At 43.6% G+C, this 22,779-nt stretch overlaps 2 protein-coding genes across 2 annotated transcripts; both read left to right on the top strand.

Moving 5' to 3' along the window:
- Window positions 1-6,021: 6,021 nt before the first annotated feature.
- Window positions 6,022-10,971, top strand: LOC125746381 (uncharacterized). The gene is made up of 2 exons (XM_049020310.1): window positions 6,022-7,032; window positions 10,966-10,971. Exons 1-2 carry the CDS (start codon window positions 6,022-6,024, stop codon window positions 10,969-10,971), a joined length of 1,017 nt encoding a protein of 338 aa, XP_048876267.1.
- A 9,421-nt stretch (window positions 10,972-20,392) lies between these two features.
- pmchl (pro-melanin-concentrating hormone, like) lies at window positions 20,393-21,013 on the top strand. The gene has a single exon (XM_049019847.1). The coding sequence runs from the start codon at window positions 20,442-20,444 to the stop codon at window positions 20,883-20,885; it is 444 nt and encodes a 147-aa protein (XP_048875804.1). The 5' UTR covers window positions 20,393-20,441; the 3' UTR covers window positions 20,886-21,013.
- The last annotated feature ends 1,766 nt before the right edge of the window (window positions 21,014-22,779 follow it).

Below are 22,779 nucleotides of genomic sequence, written 5' to 3'. Positions count from 1 at the left end.
GCAAACATGTTTTTCAGAATAAGGTTGCATGGATTAAATCAACTTTTACTTTTGGCTGTATACTTCATGTGGTGAGCGGCTCTATGCTTGTGATCGGAAGCTCGATGGTTTGAATCCTGTCCTCAGAAAAATAATCACATGTGGTTGGGCCTTGAGCAAGGCCCCTAACCCCAGAATGCTCTGAGGGTGCTGGGTAAATGACTGACCTGCTGCTTGAGCCCCAAGCTTTGCTCTCAGTTGTGTGTATGTCTCACAGGAGAGCATGATGGGATACGTGAGAAGAAGCTTTAGGCAAACGAGGCATCATTTCATTGTATAATTCCACATCTACATGTGTCTAAGTAGTTCACCCATGATTAGACACTTCACTATGTTGGAAGTGAACTGGGATATATGTGACACTTAATTAAACAGTTACTGTCAACAAAGAGCCCTGTTAATTACTTAACAGGGCTACGGAATCATTCAGCACACCATAACTGGTGCTTATAGCTGTCTAAGGAAATGAATGCCATTTTCTCATGGTGACAACTTCCTACCATCAGTTGATGTTACCACTGAACATCAGCCAATTAATGTGGGAACTCATGACAACAAGCTTTGTGTATTTTTGTTTATTTTTGGCTATTTTTATACGTTTCCATCAGCCATGTATCTTGCTTTGCCAGATTTTTGAAATGGAGTATGGCACACTATGGCAGCCACCCAGCTGCTACGCGAGGTTGGGGGGAGGGGATGGGGACGTTGGGTCTTGTTGGGGGGGGGGAGGTGGTGGTGTCCCAGCAGGACAGAATCAATGTGACAAATCCAATAAAATCATGCTTGTGCAGCTGTGTTGATAATGTTCTGCTGATATGGGTTAGATGTATGACTATTTTTGAGTTACCCCCAAATTCACCTTCTCTTGAGTGTTTGACTCATGGTTCTATTATTATCATGTCATACTTCACATTATTTCTTATAATGGTCATAACCTTTATTTCCTTTGTCAGGCATGGTCTCAGTTTTTCACACAGTTCTTCATATTTGACTTTCTGGAAACACTTTACTTGAGGGGCGCAACTAATAAAGTATTATTCTATTACTTACTTATATTTTATTATTATTTATATTTGTTAATTATGTAAACCTTTATGAACTATTGAAGGAACCACTGAAGGAAGAACTACTGTAGGAACAAATAATGAATAGGACATATAAAATACTGATCTCCTGTTTCTTCATTGTTAATGAATTGTGATGCATAATTTATCCCAAGCAGTTACTATAGGTACTATATCTGTTAATTCTGTAAATCTTAGTTAACTACTGAAGGGACTACTGAGGAACTATTGAAGGAACAAGTACAGTAATGGCATACTGATGTCGTGCTTGTTCATCATTAATGAATCATGACACATCTTTCATCTTAAGTAGCTGTATTTGTATTTGTATTTACTGTATTTATTCATGATTTATTTGTGATTTGTATTTCAGAAGTATCTAAGTTATTACTAAGTATTTGTGTCCCCTAAATTAAACTTTTACCAATTTTCCTTATTTGTTCAGATTTCCAAGTATGGCTTCATCAGCATGTGCTTGTTGATGTTTCTCCCACCAAACATGGGCCCACAATACTCTCCTTCCATTCAATAGATGTGCCTTATACCAATGAAATAGGTATGGTATTACATGGATATAGTTTGCATCCTTGTTGAGCTGTCTTACCACTCTGGAATCAAGCTTCTCCATACTCCACCCTGACTGTGGCTGTCAGTATGAGTTCCTTCATATGCTTAGTGAGATGCTCCCATGACTCTGTAAACATTCCATAGTTTGACATGGTGAACAACATCAAGGCTTTTTTGTAGGCAATGAAACACATGTTGACCTTTGTCTGCAATCCAACTTTTACATGTGGAAATTATCTTTCTATGTGGGGCTCCCATCTATGCTGAACGAACTTTATCGTAATCTTTCTGGCATGTCGTGTGATTGGACATAATACTATAACTACAATCAAATTTACATCACTTTACTGATGACACCTGAACACGATGATTAGCTGGCTAATCTTCTGAAAGATCACAGCCGCCTGTTTTTTGAGACACAGGTTATTGATATAATTTTAAAACCAGCTGTGCTCCAGTTTCTGAAGCAGCACTGGAGACAACAAATAAGAAAAGCTCCCCCCGTTTCAAAGGGTCCAAGGTCAATTGACTCTGGGAGGGTGTTCCACAGAGACCATAATCACATCTTTGTGCATATGGTCTATTGTATCATACTGTTCAGTCAGCGTAACTTGAGTTGTGATAATGAGCGATGGATCCAGTCTACTTCACAGTATTTAACCTCTATATGCTATTTCTTATAGACATGACATGCGGAAATTATTTTCACCTTTCAAACTGCAACGCATTCCTCACAAACGGACAGCAAAACGCAGAGTCTTTCTGGCAAAGACAGTCTTATATACATTATCGCGAAACCTGCGTGAACATGAGAATAATTAGCCAGATATGTCCATGTTAAAAACCCAACAGACATACATGCGAGCAGACAGATGGCAATTTCTCTCTGGCCCCTCTGGCGAGCCTTGACGAGAATACCGTCAACTGTCATCACTCCAATCAGCAGTTCCGTTCACCTTGGCAAGATGGATGGAGAGAAGGTGCCATGAAATACATACATAAACGGACACGATGCAGCAGTAAACCACATGGGCTGCTCTGTTTATATGGTGGGAAATGGTGACTGTACGGAACGTTGTTCTCAGATCGCAGGAAGGGAACGTTATGTTCATTGTACAGCTTTTTGATTTGGTAGGGCTGTCATTAACGTGGATACATCGTGATCACTTCACTCAAACTACTTTTTCCACTGTTTTTCTAAATGTACTATTTACTTGACAGATAGTCTGTCTGACAGAGAGAAGGCAATAGATTTGTCCCCTGAATACAGAGAAAACAGAGCAACTAGTCACTCTACATTTCCTGAAGAGACACTTGAGATGTTTGTAGGCCTGGAAGGGTAAACACTGATTACTAACAGCTGTCGGAAGAACGAAGTAAAGTTTAAATGCCGTTTCCTGTCTGTTCGGTCCAGACAGAAAATATGTAACGTGTCCCTTTCTCCGCTTTCACTTGTAAAACACATCTGGCCCAGAAATATCAGCTTAAACAGAGTTTAATTAATGAAAAATAATTGAATTAAGAACTTGTCCACCATTATCCAATTTCCAGATTCTGAAGATAATGAGGACTCTGAGGATACTGCAAGTGAGAATTGAAAGAAATCCTTTAGGTTTATTCCATAACCGCCTAATAATTGTGGTATGTTTCTGTGAAAAATATTGTAACAGTAAAGCTTGGAATAGTTTAATAATTCATTGTTATATTTAGAAACATAACATGGTGACATATTTTGCCCTTTTAGATGTACTCCAACTGAATTAATTCAGCTTGAAAGACAGAGGAAAATGAAACATGAAATACAAAGATATTCAAATTAAATGAAAGATAAAGGTAAGCATTTATAAGAAGGAAGAAGCATAAAGGCTTTGAGAAAAAAAAAAATGTTTTAAGGTGATGCTTAAGATGAGATTTCTGTCTGTAGGGCAGCTACACTAAATAATCATGAGTAACCCATAGTCCTATATCCGTCGAAATATGGCCAACGAAGGATGCACCGTTCATGATATTTACCATGTTTTATTACAAAAGGGCATGACTGTCATTTCCCGAATCAGCAGATCCTGCCAAAGCAGCGTGTGCATCTCTTTTTTTGGATGGATCATTATACACATCAGGAATGATGATATGTAGCCCAAGCCCACAATGCTGCGCATTTACTGCAGATGTGTTGGCGTGTTTGCCAGTCACGCCTGCGATGAGCGAGCTGTGGCTGAGGGACACACCGCAGACGAGACGGCAGTGAAAAATGACCTCTAAGGTCGCTGGTCTCACTCGTGGCACAGCCGAACATTAACACAGAGGGGTGTCCTGTAAAGAACCAATGAAACTAAAATGCTTTTTAAGTCTGCCGCAAAACCTCTTACATCTGCTGTCTCTAACCACTCCATCGATTTCACAAATATCCAGTCATCTCAGCATCATTTTTAGAATTAACGTTTATATTCAGAGGGCAGTTATCTTTGCTTCACCATGTGTGCATGATCAGTCTAAAGTCTTACCTTGGTAAGGCAGATAAGTCAGAAAAGTATTTCTATTATATCCAGGGATGGGTTTGTCACATCTGGGGTGCCACTCCAAAAATCACTTCGGGCTGCCCTGTCCCCCCAGTGTAGTGACTGCCTGTGACAAACAGGGGCCCCCCAAACCTTGGGGCCCCACACAAATTTTGGTTTCAGTGGTAGTAAACACTGCAGCCACTTATATCTGTCTGGCTGGTGTTTTACAATTCAAATTCAAAGGCGTGGATTTGCGATTTTTAAATTACTACTCAAATCAACAGGTAAGGCTAATTAGCAAAATCATTTAAATGAATGAATGAAATCACCTCATGTCATCTCATATCACTGACTGTCCTTTTGTATTAGATTTGCATTTTATTTTAGTTACTGATTTCTCAGTCTTTCTTTAGTTACTGATAATCAGTTCAGTCACAATGAATGAATTTGGGTTTCTTCAAAACAGCACAGATGTACGAGCATATGGTCGGGGTGTGTGATATAGACACGCAGGCATTTCCCTCTCTGCCCTGCTGTAGCTGGACATAAATGCTGGTCATGGTGTTTGTGTTTTATGAATATGGGTACGTGAGCCCTGGGCCTCTTGTACGCTGTGGTTTCAGCTAATTTTAGCTGGGATAGTAATTCATACCATCCACTCAAATGTTACAGTATTTTTTGTGAGAGAATAAAACATAAGGTCTTGTAACCACTTCTTCACAGCATTTATTTAGCATTTTTTAATATACTTTTAGAATATATATATAATTAATTGTATCACAGGTTTTATACACTATCTGTAATTCTGCATTTTCAATCATGTATTTATTTACAACACAAACTCAACATTTTAAGAATATTTGTAGAATCTGCAGTATGCACAGTAATTATTATTCTTGCAACTACCATGTACTTGCACTACCACTACCTCCACTGGCATAAACTATATCATGACTCTTTGATGATTTGGATTACTATTTAATTATTGTTAGTATTATTATTAGTATTATTAATACTACTACTACTACTACTACTACTGTCATGCCCTGCTTGTCAGCTCCTCATGTGTGCCACGCCCCCGATTACCCACGTGTGCTTCCCTGATTGTCTCCAGCTATGTCTGATTTCGTTGCTTAGTCCTGTTGTATTTAAGTCTTGGTCCAACTTGTCTCCCTTGTCTGTCATTGTAGTATAGTTGTGGATGTGTAGTGTATTCCCTGTTAGATGTCCCTTTATCCCAGTTTCCCGAATAAACCCCGTCGTTCATCCTGAATCTGCTCTGTTTGCCTGATCCTTGCACACCTGCCCGCACGATCGCCTGTCTGCTCCGCCTCAGTCGTGACAGAATGACAGACCTCAAAAGGAAGAAGAGGAAGTAGAAGAGGAAGAAGCACCCGGAGGAGCCGATCAGTCTGGGCTCCTGCTTGCTCGCCCGCCCGTGGCTTCTCGCAGAGGAGGAGGAGGAGGAATTGGTTCAGGACGGCTACCCTGAATCGCTCCGTCTGGGAGCCTGCTCTCTGGCTAGGCTATGGGCTCCCAGCGATGACGAGGAAGATAAACCCTTCTCGTTCCCGGACCTGGAGCCCGTTCCCTCTAAGCCATTATTGCCCCTCGACCGGTGCTATTACCGGCCCGAACGACTGGTCAATGGGGGAGGGTCTAGGGCTGTAAGGGACTCGATCCCTCGAGTACCCCGGGTCCCGAAGAGGACCGCGCCCGTCTTCCCCTCCCGGGACTTCCCAGTCCCGCCTCCCGCGACAGCAACCCCAGAGGCGCTCCCCTCGCCTCTGCCCAAGGAGACAGCCTCCTTGGCAAACCAATTCTTCACCCTCCAAGGGCTCTTTGTGAGGGTGATGGATGACCCAGCGGCGCCAGAAGGACCTGAGGCCGAGCAGCTCATCGCTCGGCTCAAAGGAGGCTTCAAGATATTCGCTCCTGCCTCCGGTCGAGCAGCCCTCGAGAGCCTAACCGAGGACCTGCAGAAGCTACTCCAGCTCCGGAAGGCTTCGGACCCCGCTCCGGAGCCACCGCCTCTGCCGGCGGACCCCGCTCCCGAGCAACCGTCGCTACCGGCGGACCCCGCTCCCGAGCAACCGCTGCCTGCGCGGCCTGTGAAGCCGCCTTCGCTGCCGCCTCTGCAGCTCAAGCAGCCGCTGCCACTGCTGCCTGCGCTACCAGCGCAGCCACCTCCTCTGCAACCTGCGCAGCCGGAGCAGCCATCTACGCTGTCCGACGAATCTGCGCAGCTTCCTCTGCCTGCGGCTGTTGAGCACGTGCCGTCGCCACTGTCTGCGGTCCCCACGCACGTGCAGCCGACACTGCAAGTGACTCCTGCGCCCGTGCAGCTGCTTCTGCCTGCGGCTCCGGCACCAGTCCGGTCGCCAGTGTCATCGGCTCCGGCGCCGATGCGGCCGCTACTGCCTGCGGCCCCAGCGCCACTACAGCCGCCACCGCCGACGACTCCAGCACCCGAGCAGCCGCCTCTGCCTGCGGTTCCTGCAGATGAGTCGTCGCCACTGCCTGCAGTTCCCGCGCCCACGCCCGAGGCGCACTCCCTGCCTGCAGTTCCCGCGCCCACGCCCGAGGCGCACTCCCTTCCTGCAGTTCCCGCGCCCACGCCCGAGGCGCACTCCCTGCCTGCAGTTCCCGCGCCCACGCCCGAGGCGCACTCCCTTCCTGCAGTTCCCGCGCCCACGCCCGAGGCGCACTCCCTGCCTGCAGTTCCCGCGCCCACGCCCGAGGCGCACTCCCTTCCTGCAGTTCCCGCGCCCACACCTGAGGCGCGCCCTAGTCCTGACGTTTCTGTGCCCAATGAGACTCTGAGTCCTGGTTCTGTCCCTGTTCCTGTTTCCCTGGTGACTCCTGTACCCTTACCCCGGAGAACTCGACCCCAAGCGGTGGCGATAATGTCTGTGTCCCAAAAGGGGAGGGGACACAGACGTGGGACTGGGGTCCCGCCCGCCCTGCCCCCTGGCTCGCCCTCCCTCGCCTGCGCTGAGGCTCGGTTGGCGCCTGCGGGTCCTGGCCTTCCAGGTCGGCTGTCGCCTGCGGGTCCCCCTGCACAACCTCGTCGCCCTGCCTCGCTCCTTCCGCTGACTCCTCGTCGGTCGCCTGCGGGTCCTCCCGCTCCTGCGAGGCGGAGGACGTCGCCGCCTGCTGCGGCTCCCCCCCTCTCCTTGCCCTCGCCAGTGTCCCCTCCGACTCCCTCCTCGTCCCCGTTGTCAGTCCCTCACCCCACCTCCTCGGCCGTTCCGAGGTCCCCTCCAGCGCCAGCCTCCCGGCCGCCTGCAGCCCCTCCGGCTGCCTCCCGTCGCCCGCTGGGGCTCCCTCGGACTCCCCTTAGTTCCCCCTCCTTCTCTCCCAACTTTCCTGTCCCGGTCACTCCAGTGTTTGTTCCTCCTCCCGTCTATGTCCCGATGTCCTCTGTTCCTGGTCCCTCTGTTCTGCCCCGCTCTGCTCCTGGTTTCCCGCCGTTCCCTCCCGCTCCTTTTGTCTCGCCTGTTCCCTCTGTTTCGCCCTGTCTGGTCTGTCTCTCTGCTTTCCCAGTCCTTTGTCACGTCCTGTCTTACGTCCTGTCCCTCGCCATGTTCTGCATCTCTGTTTTGTTCCCAGTATCGCGTTAATTGTACTGTTCTTCTGTTCCAGGTCCTGGTTCCCGTGTCCCGTCTGTCGCCTCCTCCCTGGCGCGCCCAGAGAAGCGCGCCTTTGGGGGGGGGTTCTGTCACGCCCTGCTCGTCGGCTCCTCATGTGTGCCACGCCCCCTGATTACCCACGTGTGCTTCCCTGATTGTCTCCAGCTATGTCTGATTTAGTTGCTTAGTCCTGTTGTATTTAAGTCTTGGTCCAACTTGTCTCCCTTGTCTGTCATTGTAGTATAGTTGTGGATGTGTAGTGGATTCCCTGTTAGATGTCCCTTTATCCCAGTTTCCCAAATAAACCCCAGATTCGTCCTGAATCTGCTCTGTTTGCCTGATCCTTGCACGCCTGCCCGCACGATCGCCTGTCTGCTCCGCCTCGATCGTGACAACTATTACTAATAATAATAATAATAACTGTTCCTATTGGCACTCATTCTCTTCTTTTGGTTTTATACATAGAAGTGTTTTGCATTTTATATATAGAAGTGTTTTGTAAGATGCCTATACTTCTCTCAGGATCAATAAAGTATCTATCTATCTATCTACTCTGGTGAATGAACATGAGAATGTTTTCTATTAACAAAAAAGTTGAAGGAGGCCTTATTATTTTAAATTTTGCCCTTCTGAACCAGGTAAGACCTAGGCACCAAGAGGCCTAATGCTGCAACCAAATATAAATTACATTAAAAATGCTGTTTGAAGCCATGTGCTGTGATTTATTACCTCAACATAGCTGACAAAGTGCATTTCATTTATTTAATGTACAAATTTCATTCATGCCTTCCTTGGCTACTGCTTTTATGGGTTCATTGCATTCCAAGTGGGAGTGAGTGCAAATTAAATGAAAGCGAACTTCTCACACAAGCCGTGCTCCAGTTCGCTGTGATAACCTCATCTGACCCATCTTGGCACACCTCTGCAGCAAGGGCCTGGTACAGCACTGATCTGCTGAGGGACACAAAATGTCTCCTTCCAAAAGACAAAATTCAGCATCCCGTGGCTGGCAAGCTGGAGCAAGGCCCTTAACCCTAAAAAACTGTCCCGTGACACCACAGCATTGGCTGACCCTCAGAACTAAAATCTGGACTCTTGCCTTGGGGAATATGAAATGATTGACTTGCTATCATTTATATGGTGCCTTGGAGCATTTTTCAGGGGGTTAAGGGTCTTGCACAAGGGCCCACAAGGATGGGGCTACTCTGCCAATCATGGTAATTTGAACTGGTGATCTTCTGATCATAAGTATAGCTGCCCAACCTGCTGAGCCACACACTAACCCCTTTGTTGCTAGTTATGTTATTCGCATGTAATTTTATTTTTATTCAGCAGATGCTTTTGTCCAATGCTACATATCTACCTGCATGTCATTGATGACAGTTAATGTAACTGATGACATGACACGTTGCACGTCGTGAAAATTTTAACACGTGTCGCTTCGCTTATCATTTATGGTTATTGAAATAGCTATTCATGAAAGATTTGTCAGTAAAGAACTGTAAAGCATAGCTGACAGAGGTTTTATGAAGTTGCTATATAATGGTTTAAGTGTTGGGATCTTTTGGCTGCAAATTCACCATATTGCTGTAGTTAAATCTCACTTGAAAATTCTGGGCTGTGAATTTTTAATCAATTTTTCGGTTTAATTTCTTTCCTGCAGACTCAAATCTGTCCTGTTCCGAAGAACATCGACTATTATCTGCCATGATTACAATTGTGGATTAAAGCAGGATTACCACAGCAATTTGAGGAGAAAAAACATCTGCATGTGTTAAATATGAATGTGTATGGCATCCTGTGTGTGACAGATTTAATTAATAACATATGATTGGTCCTTTTCATCACATGATGCAAGTATGGTACAGTAAGACCGTGAACTTTTGCAATGTTGCTCAACCTTGCTGTTGCCCTTATCCTGCGTTTGCAAGCACAACAACCATTGAACAAGCTCTACTGTCCTGCGTGTTATTTCAGCAAGTGACCCGCAAATATATTACATTATGGCTGTTACAAGCAGTATAAATTTGACAATTATGGTATATTTATAACAATGTTCAATCCTGATACAATCAGGAAGTACAATACTTTTCAATAGTAAAACAGTAATGTGATACCTTTGAAACTTGAAAACTTGGATCCGAACTCGTGAACATGCTTAATAATGAGAGCCAATACTTATTTCTATCTGTGCCTGCTATGTTTATAATAAACATTGTGAATGATAAATGTACAAGCACACACTGTGTTAACATCAACAGGCAGTTTTTAAACATAAAAAGGCTTCTTTAGGAAAGCAACGGGTGTACAATCCCTGGAAAAGCAAGGGAAGAATTAATTAAGATGGGACGCTTCAGAGAAGCTGATCTTTTTCCAAACCTTACACACACCCTAGTGACCACACATAAGCAACGCTGTTAAAACTAGTGGGTGGGGATAATGTAGTTTTAAGCCCCTGCAGTACCAATGTTAGAAATGTGTTTCATTTCATATTCCTGCTTTCAGTCCAACCAGACAGCTAATTTTAGGACGAATTGGCCTGCCAAGTCAGTTCAAGCCTTTAAACTCCTTTTTTTTAATATGAAAAAGAATCCTTTTACCAAGAATTATCAAGGATTATCTCCATTGGTCTTTACTGATACACATTTTTAGGCTTTTTACTTGTTGCTGATATTTTATTTGGAAACAGAATCACATTGGAGTATTATCCCCAAACTGGCATGGATCAGAAATACAATTTTAGGAAATCAGTTTATTGCTTATGATGCAGATGGGATTGGACCCCACAACACGACATACTAATCGGGCTGTGGGAAAGCGTGCTTATCTAGTAGACTTTGAGCTCAAGTCCTCCAAACAGAGATATGAGTACAAACAGACTTCAGAAAAACATGAACATTCTTTAAATGATACATTCTTCTGTTTCTTCACCAGGATAATGAGAAGCCATCTACCAGACTTATGTCCTAAAGGTGTTGTTGTCACACAATAGTTAGGGTTCCAAAGCAAATAGTTCTATGGACCACTATTGTTTTTGTTAGGGTTCTTAAAATTGTAATGGTATGGTAATATTTTAATGTTTGACATACATAGCAACACAGTCTAAAACTTTAAATAGGTACTAATAATGTGCTTGTGTTCATGGTCTTTGTCTTGTGTTTATAGGGTTGATTGTTTCAGAAGCTGGAATCTTCTGGAATTCGGAAGACTGTGGCTATTCATGCAGAGCCCATGCACCAGATGTGGCTTACAACATCATAAATTTCATCAAAGGATATACATAATCCTCATACATTTATATTCATTTATTCGGGTATAGAAGATGGATGGATTTTCACCCAAAGCCACATAAAAATGGGACAGATAATATATGACAAGCATATGACTGTCAGAGAACAATTTGCATACAAGTTTTGCTAGGCTGAGCCGCCAACAAATGACCAGTAACAAGTGCAAGATTGCTGTAGAAAGAGCTATAAAAACATTACATATAAAGCTCACAGTTTAATTAGAAACTCATCATTAAGTGGGCAGTCTGAGATGCAACAATCAGACACTTCTTTAGCAGTAACTTTGAAAAAATGCTGAGGTAACAACATTATGAAATTTAGAGTGGAACTGGTGCATTGAAATACACCCAATCCAAAAGTGTCTTCTAATAGACTTGACCAAAAATAGTAAAAGAGTGTTTCAAAAAGAATTCTAAGTTATTAGCATGGCTTCATGCATTATGTGCCGCTCAGTCCAGCTCTATTGCAATAGACCCACTCACAACATCTGTGTGAAACATCGGAATTCAAAAAGCTCCTGACAATAGCAATGTTACCAAAGCAAGTAAAACAGTGTTTCTAAAAATTCTTATCTGGCCCTGGGTGTTGGGTCTCCATACATTTTTTGTGGGATTCCTTCTGTGGTACAAAGACATGCAGGTTAGGTGAATGGCCTTTAATGAATATATGAATATAGCACCCAGAGTGAAGCTTGGTGAGCTCTGTAATCAATGCTTAAAAAGCTTGACAAGGAGTATGAGACTTATTATGTAGGCGATTTAAGTTAAATCACATTTTTGAGATTGCCGTGTAAAACTCAAGTGAAGTATTTTTTAGATTTTAAAGACTGCTTCTTTTTAACCTAACAAAGTGAACAACTGTGAGAAATCAAAAACATGCTATCGTTCCCCTAGATCTAAATTTTAAAAATCAGCATTTTCTTTGTTCTTCAGCCAACCTTTGAGCTGGGAGTGCAGAAATGTACCCATTTATTTATAGACATATGTGGGTGACTGATTGGTTGACTGACAAAATGAAAAGGGGCATAAATCGTTGGGAAATTCATTAATTTTGTTATTTCCTTAATGGGTGTTCTTACTGCTCATTGGAGCAAATCACCCCCAACACACTCAAAGAGAGCATTACATCAAATATTATTGTAGCAGGACATGGTCAGAGTCTGTAGGTGGGACTGAGAGTAAAAGGAAGAAAAGCATGGTTAAATGAAGCTAGAAAGCATTTATAGACATGGTGGTTCAATTAGGAGATTTGCTTGTTTGTTGTACTGTTGTGTAGCTTCGTGCAAGGCTGAGGACAATGTTACAGTCAGCTGACATTCCAAATAACGATGTTTGTTATCTACAGATACAGCTAAATCTCAAAAAGAGCTGAGACTCATTCCACTATAATCCTTACTCTTCGAAGTTCTTAGGATTCAGTTAAGAATATCAGATAATCTGATTTAATGTACCTTTCTGCAATTTTTCAGCATGTTAGATGCAGATTTCAGGCTTGGTGTGTGTGGTCTCATAAAACCCTAAAACAGGACAATTAACACTGTCCTGATTGTGTATGACTCTACAGTCAAGGAATTCATCCACCCATCCATCCATCCAATCACTGATCCAGTACAGGGTAACAGATGGTTAACAGATCATCAGCCATATCAGAATGTTGACCAAACGAGGCATGAATAAATATAAAGCTTTATTTAGCTTTGAGGAAAGTCATTACATTAAATCCAGCGATCAAAATCATCTAATTACTAGCATGTTTAAGGTAAACGTTTAATGGACCTTAATTGCTTCATTTACTAATAGAAGTACGAATAAAAGGCACCACAGCCTAATTTTATATATATACACGACAACATTCCTTAGTTTTTACATATGGTAAGTTTGAGTGTAGCTTTCGATCCGATCCGATCACGTTACTCGCCCGTCGCCTTTCGCTGGGGCGTCGCCGTTGAACCGAGAGGTAATTATTCCATTTGTGCCCGTTAATACACGGCATTCATCACTGTTAGATCTGCAGTCTGTATTTACCTGGCTGCAGTACCCCTTCAGTTGGCGTGGTGCAGTCTGGCTCCCGGTGTTGTTTTAAGGAGGTCCGCCGGCGTGTGCCGGGGGGGGCGTTATGTGAGAGCCTCTGTCTCCCCTCGGAGCTGCGTCAGGGGCCTCGTGTTTGGTTTGGCTCTTGGCGGCACGGTCAGCTGGCTCTCACGTTTAACCCCACACAGAGGCAGCCATCAAGCTCCAAGCGCCTCTTTTTTTCCCGAGGAGATGAGCACTTCAGCTGCGGTTAACAGTGGGAACTTTGGAACGCGCATCCTAGGAGAGACTCACCGTTGTCACGTGTTTCCTCCTCAAGTGGATGGCATGCAGAAAGACTCGTCGTTATCACGTTTCCACTCTTTACGCGGATAACACGCGGAGAGACACGCTGTTGGCGCGTTTCCCCTCCGCTGCCCTTTTCCATAAAGCAGAACCTCAGCAACAGGATGCCACGAATCGCGTATTTTCCTCGTTTGACCGTATGACACGTGACAACTAAATACCGGCTTATTTAAGGCAGAAATAAACGGAGATTCTTTGTGTGGAGCCCAGCTGCTTCAGCTGAGTGAAAGGGCCACAATATTTCAACTCCTGTTGAAATATAGCCCCCTGCCAGGCTTGTCATACTCAGAGTATACCAGATATTAGTTACATGGCGTTAAAAGCACAGAAGATCATATTGTCAGATGTTTGCCAGACATAACAACAGAACAGGAATTATCTTTAAGAAGCGTAGTCCTAAATATATTCATATTTTTATTCATTAATATGTCCCTGCGACCCAGAAGGATAAGCGGGTTAGAAAATGGATGGATGGATATAGTATGTCTAATTGTTAGGTCTCTTCAAGGAACAATATAAAAAATATGAATGCATTGGGGCTTGCATTACCACATCTGATACATTTTCCCTCATAAGCCATTTTACGAGCATCCATCCATCCACTCATGCATGCATCCATCAAGGGCACACAGCAGGGAACTCCCTTGGAGTGATGCCATCGTTCAGAAACCAAGTTAAATGGCCCAAGAGAAAGAAGAGTCTATGGCCATTTCATTACGGTAAATCTACCCAGTACCAAGTGGGACCTTCTTCTGTTCCCAAACCACTTCAAGGCTTGACAGGTTGGGTGTTCAGAGATGCCGTAATTGTACTGAGTCTGTACTGTGGCCCCCCTGCTCGCTTCATGCTGGCCACCCTCCTCTGACCTTTCTCAGTAACACACTGTTTTCACCCTTCGAATGACTGCAGTCTGCCCTGACTGGGTGTTTTGTTGCTTATTGCTCCATTTTCTATTAACTCTAGGCACTGTATTGTGGGAAAATCCCAGGAGGGTGAATGTGTCTGAGATGCTGGAACCACTGTGTCTGGCATCAATAATCACACCACGCTCAAAAGCTCTCAGATGATCCATATTTCCTGCTTTAGTATTTAGTCGAATGGTAACTGAACCTCTTGACTATATATTGAGTTGCAGCCGCATGACTTGCTGGTTGGCAGATCAGGCTGTGTGTGCTAACAAGCAGCTGTACATTAATGCACTGGCCGCCTAATAGTGCCTATACCTCAGAACAATCCCACTGAAAGTGACACAATCTAACTTGGTGTTGTGAGGTTTGAGTTTGTTAGTATAGTAGTGGGTATAGTATATACTAGTAGTCTGCCATCCTACCTCTATCTGGAGCTGTAACTTCTTTGTTTGAGTGTAATACCCAAAGAGCTAAGTTGAGTCCTTCTGCTGCAGAGGTCCTCCAGCCTCAAGCCTACAAAATGAGCTCTTGTATGAGGTATAGTTACCATCTGAGTGTCCATGTTGATGTCAGCCTTGAGCCTCCCCATAAGTTAATCCGCCCCTGCACTATACAATGTCAGACCATTTGAATCCATAATAAACCCATTTTAAATGGCTTTCAGTAAAAGCACCCCGATCCATTTTGATCTTGCTTGTGGTTCATTGTAACAAATTGCATGACTAAGCAGAGGAAAGACCAACGCAGAGGAAAAGATTGTAAGGAGTCCCTGACGCGTGGCCTCCGCTCCAGCGGCCCCCACGAGCTCCCTAGTGCGGCACTAGTTGTTGCTAAAGTGGCCATCAGAGGCGGGTAATTGCTTTCGATGGGTGTCTAAGTCTAATTAGGATGAGCAATCATTGTTCACATTTGCATAATCTGGGTGACTATGATTACTCAAAGTGCACAGGCTTACGTGAGGGAAAATATGCACAGCTGAAAGATGACAAACGGTGCTTAGAAATCATTATTATCTGAGGCAGTCTGAGGTGCCTTAAATGTTAAAATTGGAAATTCAGGTTTGTGCCAGACAATATTGAATTTGTTTCATTTACCCCCCCCCCCCCTACAAATAAACCTCTGCCTTTATATTATTAAATTGTGTCCCCCCCCCCCCCCAATATCAAACCTGTGACAAGGAATTTGCTCAGCAGATGAATAGGTACCATGTTTAATGGTCTGCTCTGCTTACTCTCATTAAATATGTGAAGAAACCACATTTTGTTGATTGAAGAACGTGACACATGTTACATTTACATTTACTGAACATCTTATCCAGGTTTCGAAGAGGTAGTGAGTCTGCTCTATTTTAGACTCCTTCAGGTATTACCCAAGATACACGTGTTTGTGAGCTTTGCAGCTCCCCTGGCCTACATGCTGACAGAATGCGTTAGACGATTGCCCAGTAAACAATACTGGGGCTTCAGCCTTCAGCTCTCGGGCTCGTAGTTATACAAGCCGTCTCCCGTGGTAACTGGCAGCCCAATTCATGTCAGGCGGAAACTTGACCGCTTGTATGAAGAGCTGGCAGTCTGCTGCAGCTTAGTCAGCGGGGGAAATACTTTCATCATCTTTGATTCTTTAGACATGTATTTAAAATATAATGGAACATAAAAGAAACAATATATGTGAGTGCAAATCCAGAGGGCTTTGTGTTTATCGCAGTCTTTGCTCAGTGGCCCATTCCTTAGTATAGTGTTTCCCAACCCAGTCCTCAGGGAACCCCGGACAGTACACGTTTTTACTCCCTCCCAACTTCCAGCCAATCAGGAACACCGAATACCTGGTACAGGTTCATTGGGAGCTGAGAGGAAACAAAAACGTAGGTTCCCCGAGGACTGGGTTGGGAAACACTGCATTAGTATACATGTTACCTTTGCCTAGGGGCTTTGTTGTTTTTGGGGGCCCCTGGTAGTGTAGTGACTGTTTGTGGCCAACAGGGGGCACCCAAATGTGTGGTTTGAGTGGTGGTAAATATTGCCGTTGCCTTTACTCTCTAAGTTGGACAGAGAGCAGAGGCTGGCACTGCTTTGCATATTTGCAGTCCTTTGCACACACACAGAAAATAAAACAGTATTGAACACTATATTTATTTTGTATTGGGGGGGAGTGAGCGCAAGGGAAATAGCATTTCAATGTACTGTGTACTTAAACATGGATGTGTTGACAAGAAATAACTCTTATTAGAAGCCATGTTTTTAGTCATTTAAAAACACATAACAAATAATAATGCATCCATAAAGCATTATAAACACAGCTATAAATATTTATCAAAAGGCATAACACATTATAGCCATGTGTATTACGAATGCCCTATGAAGCTCTCATCTATAATGCACTATAGACACCTGCCTTGATACTCCATACTTGCTGTGACCAGCACCAATGTCATCCTGAAGAATCTTCTTGTTGCTCTGCTCACATCCGACACATCAGCAGACACTAAAGCTGTGACTAATAAACCTGTCCCTCCCCTCGTCTGAGTTTGTGGATTCCAAGTGAGGAAATTCAATACCACTCATCCAATATCTTGCTACCTTTACAGTGACTGTAAGGAATAGTGTTAGAGTGTGTATGGGCCTGGTAAGTCTGTATTACATGCCAGCAAACCATTACTACAGGTTTGGCATTATTGTGACAGATGAACCCACTTTTTGCCTATCAGTTATGAAGAAAAAAATATTTCTAAAACGGCTAAATAGAATGCCATATCCATCCATATTTCCTAACACGCCATTGAAAATTAATTAAAAAAACAACAGAATTGCCATTATTCTGTATATGCTGGAACTGTTGTATCCAAATACCACAATTAACTGTATGTAAAACTGCAAAGAACTGTTTTTTCTTTAATTAAAAATTATGGAATCTGTATATAGTCTCTCTCCGTGTGTGCCAGTTAGATCCAAAGCGGTAAAATGACTCACATGCAGGAAACAGTCCAGTGTTCATTATCTAAATGCACAGCCCGTGGTGGGCTGCCATCACAAGCATGGCCTGTCATGGCTCCTTTTTGCATCTCCCAGAATGCCTAGCAATGAGGAACTGAAGATGTAACTGCGCCTTAGCGAAATTAGCCAATTAGCAATGGTGTGTAATAGTTGTCTATAAAGATGGGTGCTGAGATCGCAGATTTGGGTGAATAATTTCCCCTGCCTGTTTGCAATTGTTTCAGTAAAGATTGGAAAAAATTGCTCTGTATAAGATGAGTAGAAATGTAATAATATGTGGAAAATTTCTATTCATACCAACTCAATACTAAATTGAAATATTAAGATTACTTATTTAAATATATTAAAGTGTGGAGCTTGTATGCTCTCCCTGGGTTTGGTTTTTATCCAGGTACCTCCTGCAGTCCAAAAACATGTGGTTTATTGGAATCGCCATTAGTGTTTCAGTATGTAACACGTGATGGCTTGGCATGCATTTTCCTTATTCCCTGTGTTTTCTGGAATGGGTCCCGGGTTCTATGTGACCCTTTATTGCAATGTTTCTCAACCCGGTCAGCAGTCAGCGTACCATCTGATGATGCTTTCTTCTCCATTGCCACGCGGGGTCTGGATATGACATCAGATGTCTGGGTTCTGTCCCATGTCACCGAGCAGAATGGTTTTATTTTCCTAAGTAGTGTTTCTTAACCCGATCCTTTGGGACCTCCAGATGGTCCTTGTTTTGGCTACCTCCCAGCTCCCGGTATGAACAAAATCGTGGGCCGTCTGGGGGTCCCTGAGAATCGGGTTGAGAAACACTGTTTTAAAGTACAGACCAGAAATGATGACTGGTTAATAGTAACTGTTTAGGAAGTTGTGACTTTGCATATAATATGTGTTTTGTGTGGGGTCCAGCTGAGCTAACTGACAGCCCTAAACTGGCCCATAGTGTGTGAGCATGTGTGTCCCTTTATAGGCCCACCCCCCTTCTTGCCACTGGTGTGATCCCCCTGCCTTGAGCCCTACAAGACTCCAGTGTCCTCCAGCACCCTGTGATGAAACACCTCCATCTTTAGGTAACTGATGGGGTGGGGTATTCTATATTCAGAAGGTGCAAGAATAAAATATATACAAATTAAAATTAATTTTCTCTTCTCTGAGACCTTTAACAGGTGTTGTGATGATGTAGAATGAGCATAGGCATTGATAACAGATTATATTATTTGCACATTTTTTAAGTTAGCCGATGAGGTTTAAATGTGACTGGAAGGATTATCCACCTTTCTAATAAAAGCTACAAGAGTGATTTTCATCAAGAAGTGTAAGTGACATGACGAGCCCAGACAGAAACAAAAACTCACCTTAAATCAAGGTGAGTAAGGGTTAATATCCTTAAAAAAGAAAAAGCATTAATCTCCTTGCCTTTTGCTGAGTATTGCAGTCTACACTCACTGTACTTCCCTATTAACCGTCCCCTTTTTTTGTACGGCTGGGTTTTCTGTGTTATTATTATTTAGCTTAATAAATAAATTGTATATCATTTAAATGCACAAAGTGTAATATAATTTATGAAAGCCTGCAAAGGTGAATCTATAGTCGGGTTGTCCCACCCTGGTCCTCAGTGGCCAAAATCATTTAGGATATGCAATGATCATGTAGTGGCAGATATGGTCAAGTATGGTCCGCTCTTAAAGTGTGCCTAGTCGATTCCATGACAGCCGTATGTTTGTACTGTGCTATTTGCCTCGCTTGTACATCGCTTTTGAGAAGAGGGTCTCCTAAATAAAGTAAATAAACAACCAAAGAACCCCCACACCTGCGAACCGCACCCCCCCCCCCAAACTGGTGTGGACACTGTTTTGCTAACCACACCACCTCACTTCGCATTTAAACCACAGCCGTTTCCCAACCTAAACCTCGTGTACGTAAGCAGGCTGCCCCATAAAGCACCATGCGGCATTCTTCAGGTTATTACTGCCAAGGTGAATCCAGGAATAATAGCCGGAATAGCTTGGAAACATGGCTCATTCTTCCCTTCCCCGCTTTGGCTGCCTTTCTGTAACGCTTCCCATTTTCCCCTGCAGCACTGCCCTTTGTATTTTTTGTCTGAACTGACAGGAAAGTGCACTGAAAATTTGATACCGCTCTTTCACTGAAGTAACAGCCATGTAAGTGCTCCAATTTAAATAAACAAAAATGGCAAAAAAAACTCTACAACTGTCTTTCGAAATTCAAATACTGAAAAGATGTAGCCAGATTGAAATCTGTTGAAAACCCCAGTCTCTGACAAGGCAGTGAATTGTTCTGTTGCAATTTATTTAAACGGATTAGAAGACAAGCATATAAAAGCTGAAATCTACCATTAAACCGTTTCAATGCAAAATCAATCAGAGAAGATGACTGGGTACAGCCACATTTTGCATCAGTCGATCAAATCCACCGAACGAACAATTTCAGTGGGACAACCGATCAGCAGAACTGAACAGAAAACGTGACCTTTTGTTTCTGAATTTGTTTCCATGTAACAATCACAAAATCAAATCCAAAAATTTGCATCAAACATCCTTCTTTAATACAGCTGCAATGTTGAAGACCTTGGTATCTAATATCATGACTTAATGTCTCTTTTCTGGTTTAATGATGATGTATTGCTTCAGTCACCACATTGGTACCAGTTGGACACATGGAGAGAAAGACTAGATCAACCACAAATTGAATCTGTCATCATTATTGTTTCAAGTAGGTTTCTATCGATTCTTATTTTTACTCAGGTCAGAGGTTTTGGAATGAGATGGTCCTCAGAGTATGGTACCCCACCAAGATACCTCACCGCAAAACCAGCCACGTTTCATGTAAGATACATTATCTGTTCACGCAGTAAGCACTACAGCTCTGCTTGAGGTCCCACCCACTTATGACTTGTTTAATACCCTTTAATACCATAACAAAGGATGATGACGTCCTTCTACATGCAACGTGGCTTCTTCTGGATGTTCGGCAGCATATAAGCAGGAGAAGTACACCAGAGATTCAGTTAGACCAACGGCGAATACACAACAGCACTCCATCAACCAGCACTGTGCCTGAACATCCGTATAAATGAAGCTCTACTCACTTTTCGTCGCCATGGTCCTCGTCTCAGACTGCTACATCATCTCACCAGTGATGTCCATGAGCAAAGTTGAAGACTCCAGCTCAGAGCGAGAGGCCCTGAGTGCCTTCCTGAAGGAAGAGGTGGCCAAGGGCCCCTTCGGGTCCGCAGCTTCGGGCGGGGATTCTGGCAGAAACACTGGCAACAAAGGTGCGGCCTCGAGAATCATCATGGTGGCAGATGCCGGACTTTGGAGAGGCCCAAAGACGCTTGGAAGGGGCGTTGCTCAAGTCAGGCACCGGGATCTGGGGGCCGCCATGTACCCTGAGGACCTCCTGACTGCTGACCGGAGAGAGACCAGCCAGGACTCAGAGCTCAGCATCCCCATTGCCAGAAGAGACACCATGAGATGTATGGTGGGACGAGTCTACCGACCCTGCTGGGAAATGTAGAGGATAAGAAAAGTGCCCCAGCTAACATAGCGCAGAATGCGTGCTGATGCCCTGTTACTGGAATAGTAATATACAGTATGTAGAATATTTACTTTATTTGTGATGCCTGCAAATAAATGATAAACATAGCTAAGTCGTCCTGTGTTTTTTGAATAACTCATTAGCTCTGATTGTGAGTACATTGTCAGAAAAATAGAGTACCAGTCTGTGAGTTTGCTTGTCACTAAGGCTGTACCCTCAAGGTACTGCCAGTGGTAGCTGTAGGTAACCTTTTAAGATACAGAACTTGATCATGGGGAACATTTTTGTACCACTGGGAGTACATTAATGTTGTTTGTACCTTGGGGGTGTTCTTCAGAGTCTATTTGTGAATCTTAAATTAGATTAAAAGGTACATTTAACTACAGATAGGACAGAGTTGGCAGACCCTTGAGGGTACAGCCCTAGTGACAAGCTAAGGTACAAACTGGTGCTCTTTTTTCTGACAGTGTAGTTACATGCTACAAATTAACATATTAATGAGTTTCCTGCTCTCAGCAATTCGTTTGCCAGACTGTTTATATGAGCGTGTGAGAAGATTGTGGAGGTGATGATGAACATGTGATGTTTGGATGCTGTTCATTTTTCTGTTAGAAGGGAAAAGGACATCAGATGTGGTTGTTAAATCACCGTTTTCTGCCTTACTGCACTTAGGCAATACAAAATACTCCATGTAGAAGACAGCCATATATACTTAAACGGTAAATAAAAAGGTATACAACACAGCAAATGCAATCACACCAGTAGGACTGAACATGAATTAAACATGAATCGGAAAAATCGTAAATCTACACACGCCCTATTTTTGATCGATACCAAAAAACTCAAATTCTGATTTAATCCCATGGCAATAGATTGCATAATTTACAATTGTATTTATTTTAAAAGCTGCCAGGATGAGCTCCTTTTTTGAATGATGCACGCTACCCTTTCGGAGTGGTAACTCTCCTCATTATTATTGTTACGCCTGCTACATGTCATGTGTTTGTTATTATTTTATGCTGCAAAATGTTGTCTTTAAAGGCTGAATCAGTCCAAACCTTTCTCTCTAATCCAAACGTGCTCATTCTCACCAAGACACACACAGGAGGTGCTTAAGCTTAACCAAAATACTAAAGTGTAGTTCCTTGCTTCAGAGTATATGCAGTTCTCTGTGTAAACGGGCTGATCCACTGCCTATGGCTTCAGCAAAGCTTCTTCGGGAGCCTGGGGTGGGGGGCACGGCTGGGTTTCAATAAAGACCTGCAACCAAACCAGCACGGTTTGGGGATCATCTACTGCTTGTGGAGGGAGTTTATTTCTCTCATGTGTGACATGGAAATGACAATTGGGGACAGGAGCTCTTACTGCTTTGATTGTTTTTAATCCAAAGGAGTTTCTTTGTGGGGGGGGAGGGGGCAAAGAGGACGCCAGCTCCCAGGTTCTAAAGGGGGACTGTCACTGTTGGCATCCTTAAAACGATCTGTCAAATCAGTGAAGCAAATGCTGCACATGACAGGTTTTCTACACAGGTTACTGTTTGCTAATTACAATGCAAATTGTGTACTGTTCCAAGGTACTGAGCCACTGTGTAGCTAACTGATCTGTGTCACACATAGGTACCGTAATAGAATAGTGATAATTTAGTAATCCCCATGAGGAAATTCTATTTTTGCCTGTTTCATCTTGCTCTCTATGAGACACAGAGACAGGTGAGAGCAAGCTTGGGGTTGGGGGGTAGGGGGGTTGCAATGCAGCATCCCTGGATCAATGAGGGATTAAGGGCCTTGGTCAAGGGCCTAAGAGTGCCAACAGTCTGCTGGTTCTGGGATTTTAAATGGTGAGCTTCAGACCACAGGCACAGGCCTAACCTGCT

Source organism: Brienomyrus brachyistius, chromosome 7, assembly GCF_023856365.1.
Source record: "Brienomyrus brachyistius isolate T26 chromosome 7, BBRACH_0.4, whole genome shotgun sequence".
NCBI classification, from domain to species: domain Eukaryota; kingdom Metazoa; phylum Chordata; class Actinopteri; order Osteoglossiformes; family Mormyridae; genus Brienomyrus; species Brienomyrus brachyistius.
The sequence above is the reverse complement of the archived record's forward strand: the minus strand, read 5'-3'. Positions and strand labels throughout refer to the sequence as shown.